The sequence below is a fragment of the Hyperolius riggenbachi genome, chromosome 8, assembly GCF_040937935.1.
Source record: "Hyperolius riggenbachi isolate aHypRig1 chromosome 8, aHypRig1.pri, whole genome shotgun sequence".
NCBI classification, from domain to species: Eukaryota; Metazoa; Chordata; class Amphibia; order Anura; family Hyperoliidae; genus Hyperolius; species Hyperolius riggenbachi.
Genome location: NC_090653.1, coordinates 142,404,753 through 142,417,251, shown reverse-complemented (window position 1 = coordinate 142,417,251; position 12,499 = coordinate 142,404,753). Strand labels below are relative to the sequence as shown.

Genomic DNA, 12,499 nt, shown 5'->3' with positions numbered 1-12,499 from the left:
CCTTAAAATGTACCTCCTGGCTGCCTTCAGAAAAATAAATCTGTTGTTGGAATGTGAAGGAAAATGAAAAGCTTTGGTGATCTGGAAGCCAACAAATTTGAAATGTGCTGAGTGTGCACTTATTTATTCACACAGACTAATGCAAACTTGTCAAGCTGTCAGAAATCTCACTGTTTTATTTCTCTGGCTGTTAATTACAACCTAGTGGTTTTTTAAGAACTCTATAGAACATTGAGCTAACTTTTCAAAACTAAAGATGGCCCGAACAGTTCACCGGCATACGGTTCTCGGCGAACTTCCGGGGGTTCACAATCGCGTAGAACCGCAAACTTTACCGGAAGTTCGATTCGCCCCCATAATGCACCATTAGGGTCAACTTTGACCCTCTACATCACAGTCAGCAGGCACATTGTAGCCAATCAGGCTACACTCTCTCCTGGAGCCACTCTCCCCCTTATAAAAGGCAGGCATCGCCGGCCATTTTACTCACTCGTGCACCTGCAGTAAATAGAGAAGGGACAGCTGCTGCTGCAGACTCTCATAGGGAAAGATTAGTTAGGCTCTTGTAGGCTTGTTAGCTTGCACCTTGCTGATTCTTATTGCTAAAAAAGCACCCCACAACAGCTCTTTTGAGAGCTAATCTTGTTCTTGTGATCTATTTTTTTTCTGTGTGTACCACTGACACTTGTGTTGCAAAGAAAGCCTTGATAATTCATACTGTGTGTGTGCTACTGCCAGGCCCAGCACATTCAGTGACTACCTGTGTGTGTGACAGGTGCACATTTTAATACCCAGTACTGCATATACCTACCTACCTACCTGTTGTTCAAAGTGCACCCGCCTACCTACATGAGCTGAGCGCATGCAGTGTCACTGTGCCTGTCCGCTACCTCTCTGTGTGTGACAGGTGCACATTGTAATACCCATAACTGCATATACCTACCTACCTGATGTTCACAGTGCAACCACCTACCTACGTGAGCTGAGCGCACGCAGTGTCACTGTGCCTGTGCGCTACCTGTCTGTGTGTGACAGGTGCACATTGTAATACCCATCACTGCATATACCTACCTGTTGTTCACTTCAGTGCACCCACCTAACTACGTGAGTGCACGCAGTGTCACTATGCCTGTCTGCTACCTGTCTGTGTGTGACAGGTGCACATTGTAATACCCATCACTGCATATACCTACTTGTTATTCACTTCAGTGCACCCACCTACCTACGTGAGTTGAGCGCACTCAGTTTCACTGTGCCTGTCCGCTACCTGTCTGTGTGTGACAGGTGCACATTGTAATACCCATCACTGCATATACCTACCTACCTGTTTTTCACAGTGTACCAACCTACCTACATGAGTTGAGCGCATGCAGTGTCACTGTGCCTGTCCGCTACCTGTGCACCTACCTCATCACTGCACATACCTACCTGTTGTGTTCAGTGCACCCACCTACCTACATGAGTGCACGCAGTGTGATATACCACTCCATGCATACCTGTTAACTGCACCTGTGTGACTGAACATTGTATTAGTCAAGTCAGTGCATACCTTTCACTTCATCCCCCCCGATATGGACACAACAGACAAAACAGGTAGAGGCAGAGGAAGAGGCAGACCCAGACGAAGGCCACCCGGCAGGACTGTGCAATGTCGTGTTGATGTGATTTTGTGCTGCCCTGGCCCAAAGTACAGTGCTCAGAAGAAGGCACGTTCCATCAACTCCCAAGATTGTCAGGGCGTGGTTAACTATTTAACACAGAACACCTCATCTTCCGCAGCCACCAGCGCTAGTACACGCACCACATCCGCTGCATTTGACACTTTGCAGGAGTTAATTGGTGGGGAATTAACTGATTCACAGCCATTATTGTTACAACCAGATGAAGGCGCTAAGCAAGTTACACCACCTCATATGTCTGAGTTAGGCGGAGACACTATGGCCGTAACGTGTGAGGAGGATGAAGTAAGTACCTGCATTTTTGGAGGTGTCTGAGGCAAGCGAAGCTGGGAAGGATGATTATGATGATTATGATGATACAGATCCCACATGGGTTCCTAAGAGACAAGATGACCAAGGGGACAGTTCAGAGGAGGAGTCAGAGAGGAGTAGGAGGAGACGAGTTCCTGAAAGAAGCAGGGGGAGCTCATTGTCAGGAAAAGCTGGTGGCAGTGTCCAGCGCCATGTATCACCACCTATGTACAGCCAGCCAACATGCCCTTCAATGTCAGCTGCTGATGCCACCATAGTGCCATCACCCCAGGGAGGGGCTCAGCGGTTTAGAAATTTTTTAATGCATCTGCCTCAGATCGGAGCAATGCCATCTGTTCTCTCTGCCTCCAAAAATTGAGCTGTTGAAAGGCCAACACTCACGTAGGGACAAGTGCTTTACGAAGGCACATGGAGAAAAGGCACAAACTGCAATGGGAAAAGCACCTGAGCAAAAGCAGCACACAAAAGAAAAGCCACCCTCCTTCTTCTCTTCCTCCTTCAGGTACAACATCTTCAGCCGCTTTTTCCCTTGCACCTTCACAGCCACCCTCCTCCACTCCGCCTCTGCCCTTGAGCAGTTCCTGCTCCTCTGCCCACAGCAGCCAGGTGTCCATTAGGAAATCTTTGAGCGGAAGAAGCCAATTTGTTCCAGTCACCCCCTTGCCTGGCATCTGACAGCTGGCGTGGCGGAACTGTTAGCTCGCCAGCTGTTACCATACCAGCTGGTGGACTCTGAGGCCTTCCGTAAATTTGTGGCCATTGGGACACCGCAGTGGAAGATACCAGGCCGCAATTATTTTTCTAAAAAGGCGATACCCAAACTGTACCGTGAAGTTGAGAGGCAAGTGGTGTCATCTCTGGCACACAGTGTTGGGTCAAGGGTCCACCTGAACACGGATGCCTGGTCTGCCAAGCACGGTCAGGGCAGGTACATAACTTACACGGCCCATTGGGTCAGCCTGGTGACCGCTGGCAAGCAAGGAGTACGTGGCTGTGAAGCGGACCAACTTGTGACACCTCCATGGCTTGCAGGCAGGCCTCCTGCCACCTCCTTTCCTCCTGCTACATCCTCTTCACTGTCGTCCTCCTCCTCTTTGGCTGAGCGGCAGTTGAACTCTACTGGTGCTGCAATCTCCTCTCCAGCTACACAGCCCCATCTCCCCAGGGCCTATGCTGCATTCCATGTACGATGGTGTCACACCATCTTAGACATGTCTTGCGTCAAAGCGGAGAGTTACACTGGACCAGCTCTCCTAGCTGCTCTTAACAAACAGGTCAATCAGTGGCTGACCCCGCACCACTTGGAGATCAGCACCGTGGTGTGTAACAACGGCAGAAATCTCCTTTCCGCATTGAAGTTGGGAAAGCTGACACATATACCCTGCATGGCACATGTGCTGAATCTAGTCATTCAAAGATTTGTGTCAAAGTACTCAGGCTTAGAGGACGTCCTGAAGCAGGCCAGGAAGTTGTGTGGGCATTTCAGGCGGTCTTACACGGCCATGGCACGCTTTGTGGACGTTCAGCGGAGAAAGAACTTGCCGGTTAGATGCTTGATTTGTGATAGCTTGACTCGCTGGAATTCGACCCTGGTCATGTTCTCTCGCCTGCTAGAACAGGAGAAAGCCATCACCCAGTACCTGTACAACTATAGTAGAAGGACACAATCTGGGGAGATGGGGATGTTCTGGCCCAACAACTGGACACTGATGCAAAATGCATGCAGGCTCATGCGGCCGTTTGAGGAGGTGACCAACCTGGTGAGTTGCAGTGAAGGCACCATCAGCGACTTGATCCCATACGCTTACTTCCTGGAGCGTGCCGTGCGTAAAATGGTAGATCAAGTTGTGGAGGAGCGTGAACAGGAACAGTTATGGCAGGAACAGTTTTAAGAGCAATCTTCATCAGGATCAGATGTTTCCTCAACACCTGCGGCAGCACAGAGGGGGAGGAGGAGGAAGAGTCGTGTGGGGAAGAGGAGTCGGACTCGGATGATGAGGAAGGTGTTTCTTTGGAGGAGGAGGAGGATGCGGCAGAAGAACAACCGTAGCAGGCGTTGCAGGGGGCTTGTGCTGCTCGACGTTCTCGTCGTATTGTTCGTGGCTGGAGGGAGGAGGAGGACTTACCTGACGTCACTGAGGAAGAGCAAGAGGAGATGGATAGTACGTCTGGATCCAACTTTGTGCAGATGGCGTCTTTCATGCTGTCCAGCCTGTTGAGGGACCCCCCATATAAAAAAACTCGAGGGGAATGAGCTGTACTGGGTGGCCACGCTACTAGACCCTCGGTATAGGCACAAAGTGGCGGACATGTTACCAACTCACCAGAAGGCAGAAAGGATGCAGCACATGCAGAACAAGCTGGCAACTATGCTTTACAATGCATTTAAGGGTGATGTCACAGCACAACGCAATCAAGGTACCACTGCCAGTAATCCTTCTCCCATGTCCACGCAGGCAAGGACAGGACGCTCCAGCTATCTCATGGTGATGTCGGACATGTGGACATTCTTTAGTCCAAAGCCTCACCTTAGCCCTTCCGGATCCACTTCCATGAGCCCTTCCATGAACCAAGTTTTCAGTTAATTAATTTTATATCTAAATTTGTATTATGTGTATAAATTAACACATACAGGGAAAAAAATGTGCATAATATAATTTGTTAAGGAATGAAGGTTTAAATCCATCTGTCATATTGTCTTCAAGTTGACATTTTGTATCTGGATTGCTAAATGCTCATTACTCTGAACTTCGGCTCGCTTTCGAGGACGTGGGAGAGGCCTGCGTTCGGCTTTATTATCCTTTTTCATTGCTGACATGTTATTTATGCTAAAACCATCTGTGCAGCATTTCTTGGAAATTATGTAACTTGTACTGCATGTTGTTCAGTGGTTTTGGGACTTATATTATCATGTTTCTGAGAAAAATAATTTACAGATGCATAGAGACTATATGACACCTTTATTTACCAGTAGGAATTCCCCAACACTTTTATTATTTCCATAAATCTGTACTGAGCGAAATTAAATCTACACAATTGCTTGAATAAATTCTTCAGTCTAATCAACCATCGTGACAATTTCCTTGACAAACTCAAAATGAATATAACAAGAGATTTGTGAATGTCTCTTCCTGTCTCATATGGTTGGCTTAATAATCATTATAAGATTTGCACACAGCAGGTGTCCAGTGATAATGCATGGCAGGGCTGTGCTTTTGTAATGTAAAACAATCGCCTTGCTGCTTGAAACTGAAGCTGAATACTCCCCTTGCGAAGGAAGACGGATAACAGCAAAATCCAACATCGACGAGCGCTCCCCGATCCTTCCCTGCTGGTGGATATGCGTGACGTCACACGACCAGCGCAAACGAGACTTCAAGCGATTGCAGTACTTTGCATATGAGTTGTCTGGAATCTTAGAGGTCTGATTTGACGTGACAGCCATTTTTGCCTAGTGACACTAAGCAATGTTTGCGTGATTGTCCACCTGTACCCATGTTGCGAGTTCATGCAAATCACTGCTTATCGCTCAAAAAATTGCCGGTCAGCACGGTATTCATTGGAAAAATCACGAGGTATGTACAGGCTTTAAGAACATTTTAAGACTTCTCCCCTTGAAAGAGTCCTGTGTTTGATGCCAACAGAGGGGGTAGAGCTCTGAAATGAAAGTACTATATTGAAATACTATATTCCACAGCAGGGAAGGAGGCTGAAGCATAGGGCCTACTCCATTCCAGAGAGCTTTGTCACCACCAATGATGATTATAGAATCACTGTGGACAAATCCCTATGTCTGATAGGGTACCGACTTCTTGGAACAAATGTTGCTATTCAATCACCCTGAATTTGGAGCTAAGCTGCCTCACTCCTGCTAAGGCGTATCTTCCGAGACCTCATATGCTACATGTGAAAAGCTAGGGATCAATGGGCCATATGCAATTAAAGTTTTGTTTTCTCCTAGGCGATACATTTTTTTCCCATCTAATCGGAAAAAGCCTTTTAAGCCACCAACAAGTGAGAAAATACTCAAAATAATGTTGCCAGTACTTTTTCTCCCACATTTTGGTACTTCTTCAATTGAAAAGTGCTAAACCTTTTCCCGACCGCCTAATGCTGATAGGCAATGGCAGCCCCCAGGACCGCCTAACACCAAAAGACGTCAAGTCCTGGGGTGGGGTTTTGCAGGGGATTGCGAGCACCAATGTGCACGCATCCCCACTTGAATGACGGAGCTCCACTCCGTCATCAGTCTAACAGCGGCGGTTGCCACTATTAGACTGTTAGTCTGCTGTCTGTTTACATTGTGCAGCACTGCGATCTATGGCCGCGATGTACTGGGGACAGCCGTGCCACTCAGCTGTCCTCTGGAGAGGCTTAGAGAGTGATCGGCTCTCATAGGTTGATGCCTGTGAGATCTGATTGATGTAATTGGCTGGCAGGGGAAGGAGGGTGGTGGTGGGGGGGGGGGGGGTGGGGGGGGTATGGAATTAGGGGATTTTATAAAAAAACAACAACAAACAAACAAATACAAAAATAAATAAACATCCTAGCAGCGATCAGAGCCCACCAACAGAAAGCTCTATTAGTGGGCAGAAAATGGAAGGGGGGATTCATTTGTGTGCTCAGTTGTATGGCTCTGCAGCGAGCTTTTAAAGCTGCAGAGCCCTGAATTGTAAAAAATAGCCTGGTCACTAGGGGGCTGTAAGCTTACGGTCCTCAAGTGGTGAAAAATAAGTTTAAACATGATCTATGAGAAAAAGTTAATTGCATATGGACCCTTAGATCATGAGAGTTGTGATCATTTATTCTAAATATTTAGGATTTTTTTTGTCCATGGCACTGTCTTCAGCAGCAATGATTGCAATATGGGTCTAGTCTTAGTGATAGAAGTCGTCTTTCTATGTTGCTTGGAGTCACCTGTCTTGTTTGGAGAGGATCTACCGGAGATCTGTCCTCTTTAAGCTGTTCTGCGCAACTAACTGCTTGCCACCAGCTCCTCCACTATTTATAGAGTTTGCTCTGCTTTCCTCTTGCATAGTCCAACCCTGTGTATAAAAGATGGAGGAACCAGGACCAAACTGTTGTTAAAGGGACTCCGAGCACCTCTCATGGGTATGCCTAGAGACTCTGACCAGTACTGCAAAGTACTTAAAGATGCATACCTTTCTGTAGCTGGTACCCTCCTCTTTCATTTGATGTCTGAATCGCCGTTCTACACCAAATAGTTTTTGTTCAATTTCAATTTAAAAATTGCGGCTGCCATCTTGGCTATGTTATAACTTCTGGGTCACCCCTGTCTTCTCTGTTAGAGAAGTGCATCACTGAATGAAGCAGGAAGAGGAAGTGACAGGCATGGCCATTGCAAGTGGGTCCTCCAGAGGGGTCATAGCACCACTTCGTTGGAAGTCGTCTGGCTTGAAGGCATGCCCATGAGAGGTGCCTGGAGTCCCTTTTAGCAGAAGAGTTTGAAGTGAGCTGACCACTCTGCGGAAATGTCTTCTTCAAGCAAGATGAAAACTGCAAGCAACATGGAGCAAAGCTTTCTATCAACAAGACAGGAGCCATGCTGTAAATTAAGACAGCTGACGAAGATGGGGGTCTTGGTGAACAACTTTATATACTTCTGAATAACATATAACAATTCTTACTCTGGGTCACTATGTCTCAGGAAACTAAGAGACACTAGCTAGAGAGGATATGCTTACAGTATCTGATTGCTCCATATTTGAAGTGATCAGATAGCAACACAGATCTTTACTCCATTATGCAGAAACCCCATCAGGCACATGGATTTGTCTGCAGATTCCCTGTCCCCACCTGTGGTGATAACGGAGTTATCAGAAAATATGTGGAACTATGTAGGGGGGGTGGAGGAGGGCTATTTCACTTCTTTTTGATTTCAGAGTTTCTATTCCTATATTGGACAGAATGGGCCCCTTTGAAAGGAGGGGCAACATTGTTTTTTTTTTTTTTGCTGGTTTTAATTATTATAGCTTTCATTAGAATATAAGCTGGTATAAATCTCACAATGTGAATGGAAATCTCCCCAACAAATATATATCCAGAAAGCAGTTTGGTTTAGTTTAGTTCCGGTCATATGGCTCAATTGTTGAGAAACATTTTGTGAATACATTATAAAACAGTAGCATGCTTACCTGTAGAGCAGTCTGCACCAGTCCACTGTGGCTCACAACTGCACACGCCGCTGTCCATGAGGAATGTGCCATGACCTGAACATTGCTCCTGGCACAGGGCCAGCGCATTCTCGCAGTGCACACCTCCCCAGCCTGCAGAGCAGTGGCACTCTCCTTGAACACACACACCGTGGTCCGAGCAGGTTGGATCCAGGCAGTTCTCTTTAAAAGGAAAAAGAAGATGCTAGAAACAAGGTCATTTTTTTAAGCTTTAACCTAAGTCAGATTTCATATCTGTGACAAATTACATTAAAATGCCATGATCTCAGCCTAGTGTGCTTTTTATCTGTTATGTAAATTGATTTGTGCATTTTCCTTCTCTAATGCTGGGAAATAATACATGAGGAGATTTTTCAGTCGATTTACTGTCTGATCTTATTTTGGATCGATTTTCCGATCCATTTTCTTATCACTTTCCAATCACTTCTATGAGACATCGATCACAAAAACGATCAAAAATTAGATGGGACATGATGGAAATTATCTATCGAACCGTCTATCTGCTGAAAAAACTTATGGTGTATTCCCAATCCCAGCATTAAGCAAAATTCTTCAGTTTTATAGATCTAATCAGAAAATAACCTGGACATGCAAAATCACCGTCTTTATTCATAAAGCTGCATAGATAGGGCTTTCAAGCCAAAAGATTAGATTATTATGATATTGACCGGCCCCCAACCCACACTCACTGAAAATGAGTTACTGAAAAAAATAGTTACTGCAACCCAACTTTTGCATCTCCCTTTTCCTGCCTATTGGAGTATTGTCTGTAATGTAGCCCTGCATTCCAGGTACGTGTTGAACTGCAGCCCTGATAACACTACCATTGGAGATGTGAAATGAATGGGTAAGAAGTTACCCATTCTATCCAGGAAGCACCAGATTTTGCCAGTGCAGCCGTCACACTACCACTTTTACATACAGGGTGATTAACATATACAGTGGGTTGCAAAAGTATTCGGCCTCCTTGAAGTTTTCCACATTTTGTCATATTACTGCCACAAACATGACTCAATTTTATTGGAATTCCACGTGAAAGACCAATACAAAGTGGTCTACATGTGAGAAGTGGAATGAAAATCATAAATGATTCCAAACATTTTTTACAAATCAATAACTGCGAAGTGGGGTGGCGTAATTATTCGGCCCCCTGAGTCAATACTTTGTAGAACCACCTTTTGCTGCAATTGCAGCTGCCAGTCTTTTAGGGTATGTCTCTACCAGCTTTGCACATCTAGAGACTGAAATCCTTGCCCATTCTTCTTTGCAAAACAGCTCCAACTCAGGTTAGATTGACAGCGTTTGTGAACAGCAGTTTTCAGATTTTGCCACAGATTCTCAATTGGATTTAGATCTGCACTTTGACTGGGCCATCCTAACACATAGATATGTTTTGTTTTAGACCATTCCATTGTTACCCTGGCTTTATGTTTAGGGTCATTGTCCTGCTGGAAGGTGAACCTCCGCCCCAGTCTCAAGCCTTTTGCAGTCTCCAAGAGGTTTTCTTCCAAGTTTGCCCTGTATTTGGCTCCATCCATCTTCCCATCAACTCTGACCAGCTTCCCTGTCCCTGCTGAAGAGATGAACATATATATATGCTGCCACCACCATATTTGACAGTGGGGATGGTGTGTTCAGAGTGATGTGCAGTGTTAGTTTTCTGCCACATATAGCGTTTTGCATTTTGGCCAAAAAGTTCCATTTTGGTCTCATCTCATCTGACCAGAGCACCTTCTTCCACATGGTTGCTGTGTTCCCCACATGGCTTGTGGCAAACTGCAAACGGGACTTCTTATGCTTTCTGTTAACAATGGCTTTCTTCTTGCCACTCTTCCATAAAGGCCAACTTTGTACAGTGCATGACTAATAGTTGTCCTATGGACAGAGTCTCCCACCTGAGCTGTAGATCTCTGCAGCTCGTCCAGAGTCACCATGGGCCTCTTGACTGCATTTCTGATCAGCGCTCTCCTTGTTCGGCCTGTGAGTTTAGGTGGATGGCCTTGTCTTGGTAGGTTTACAGTTGTGCCATACTCCTTCCATTTCTGAATGATCGCTTGAACAGTGCTCCTTGGGATGTTCAATGCTTTGGAAATCTTTTTGTAGCCTAAGTCTGCTTTTACATTTCTCAATAACTTGATCCCTGACCTGTCTTGGACCTGTCTTGTGTGCTCTTTGGACTTCACGGTGTTGTTGCTCCCAATATTCTCTTAGACAACCTCTGAGGCCCTCACAGAGCAGTTGTACTTGAACTGACATTAGATTACACACAGGTGCACTCTATTTAGTCATTATCACTCATCAGGCAATGTCTATAGGCAACTGACTGCACTCAGATCAAAGTGGGCCGAATAATTATGCACACCCCACTTTGCAGTTATTTATTTGTAAAAAATGTTTGGAATCATGTATGATTTTCGTTCCACTTCTCATGTGTACACCACTTTGTGTTGGTCTTTCATGTGGAATTCCAATAAAATTGATTTATGTTTGTGGCAGTAATATGACAAAATGTGGAAAACTTCAAGGGGGCCGAATACTTTTGCAACTCACTGTAATTTGCTCTATACACTGTAACTGCACAATGGACTTTTTCACAGTAAATATAGCAATTCTGAAGCCATTTTAGCACAGTATGGGGATGATTCATTGAAGATCATTAAAATTGCAATGCACAGGCAGTGCATGGCAATTTTACTGGAACTTCAGATATTTGCAACTTTCATTACTTAGATAACATGCTAGGGTGGGCTGCTTGGGGTAGCAATAAAATTGCTGCACACATCCTTTGTATGATGATTTTGATTAACTTACTTGCCTATTACACCCCATTATACAGTTTATATCTATTATGCACCCATAGTCCCACCTATGAATAGAGAGTCTTTTTGACTATTCTTTCACAAATGATGCATTTAATTATGGTTGGTAGGTGATCTTATCAATAGCTGGAGCCAGCAGTCTCTGGGCGGATTGCTTAGTCCTTGTGATTGCTGTGCACTGTTCAGTTAGCACAATTAGCTGCATGCGATTCTTCTGCATCCAATAGCTAACTCTGAGATCATAAGGTAATTGTAGTTAAAGGGTTATTTAGGTGTGGAACAAAAATGAGTTTAACTTACCTGGGGCTTCTTTCAGCCCCCTGTAGGCATCCCGTTTCCACGCTGTCCTTTTGAGTCCCTCTGGCCAGTAGTTGTGACCCCCACAAATCTGTCTCGGCTACTGCGGCTGCGTGGCCCCAAGCCGCGTGCACCCTGACTGCGCTCACGATGCTGGGAAGAATCACTACTGTGCATGTGCAGAGCTTGATCAGGGTGCTCACAGCTAGGGGCCCCGCTTGCCCAGTAGCTGGCGATGGGTCACCTTTGAAGGTGGGACCCAGAGGGCTCCCGGAGGGACTCCAGGGGTCTGCAAGAAGGCTCAGGTAAGTTAAACTCATTTTTTCCCACACTTTAGAGAACAATAGGTTACCTTCTGAAAGTCTCCTTTATTTTAAATGGATAATGAATTACAAAATGCTGTGGGCTGTATGGCATAATTCAGACAGAGTGTCAAGTTCTTAAAACTTAGGAAGGAAGTTATGTTGAATTATTGGAAGTGGAACTGCTAATTTCACTGTGAACATTATTAAGTCTTAAACGTAAGGCTTCCTACATTTTAGATTTGCTGGTTATTCAAGAATTTAAAAAAATACTGAAAAGATAATCTTCAAACACTCCATGGGACTGAATTACTAATGTTTCCCAGGGCGCAGAACAGAAAAAAACTGATACGCTACAGCAGCCCCACACTGCATATTAAAGGAAGCTCTCCTGTAGGCCTTATAATAAAATGGAGAGGATTGCTGAAAAATTAACAAATGCTAGTTTAGGCTTGCCAAATTTACAAAATTCCCAACTGGAAAAAAATCCATGCAGTGTTTTAAACCCAAACTGGTCACACCTCCACAATGATTGACTAGAAATCTAATATACAATTTCCAGTCATCGCAATGTTCCTGGCAAAGGCGACAGTGACCACCAACCAATGGTGGTGGTGATGATGGTGGTGGTGTTGTTGGCTGGAGGGTCAATGCTTCTGCTTTGAAAAGTAATGAACAAGATGTCATAGCTAGAGATGGGTCAAATCACAAATATCCCTGTATTTAAAACTGAGTCCAACAAGATTCTCAATTTTCTTGTATCTTTCAAATCTAATGGATCCTGCATATAAGAATTGTGTGATCCATGTAAAAATTGTAGTTATACTTAGAATAGCATATTCGAAGTCTAACTGCTATTCTTACACAGATTACACAATTCTTATGTGCAGGATTCA

General features: G+C 44.9%; 1 protein-coding gene and 1 long non-coding RNA gene across 10 annotated transcripts in view; one reads left to right on the top strand and one right to left on the bottom strand.

The window, feature by feature from the left end:
• The window catches only part of TENM1 (teneurin transmembrane protein 1), a 1,180,670-nt gene that overhangs the window by 445,519 nt on the left and 722,652 nt on the right, over positions 1–12,499 (bottom strand). For all 9 annotated transcript variants that reach the window (XM_068251163.1, XM_068251165.1, XM_068251162.1 and 6 more), the window contains one exon: positions 8,147–8,347. In XM_068251163.1, the coding sequence (XP_068107264.1) occupies positions 8,147–8,347 (201 nt within the window). The remainder of the gene's footprint in view (positions 1–8,146; positions 8,348–12,499) is intronic.
• The window catches only part of LOC137529146 (uncharacterized), a 204,838-nt gene that overhangs the window by 59,761 nt on the left and 132,578 nt on the right, over positions 1–12,499 (top strand). The window lies entirely within an intron of this gene.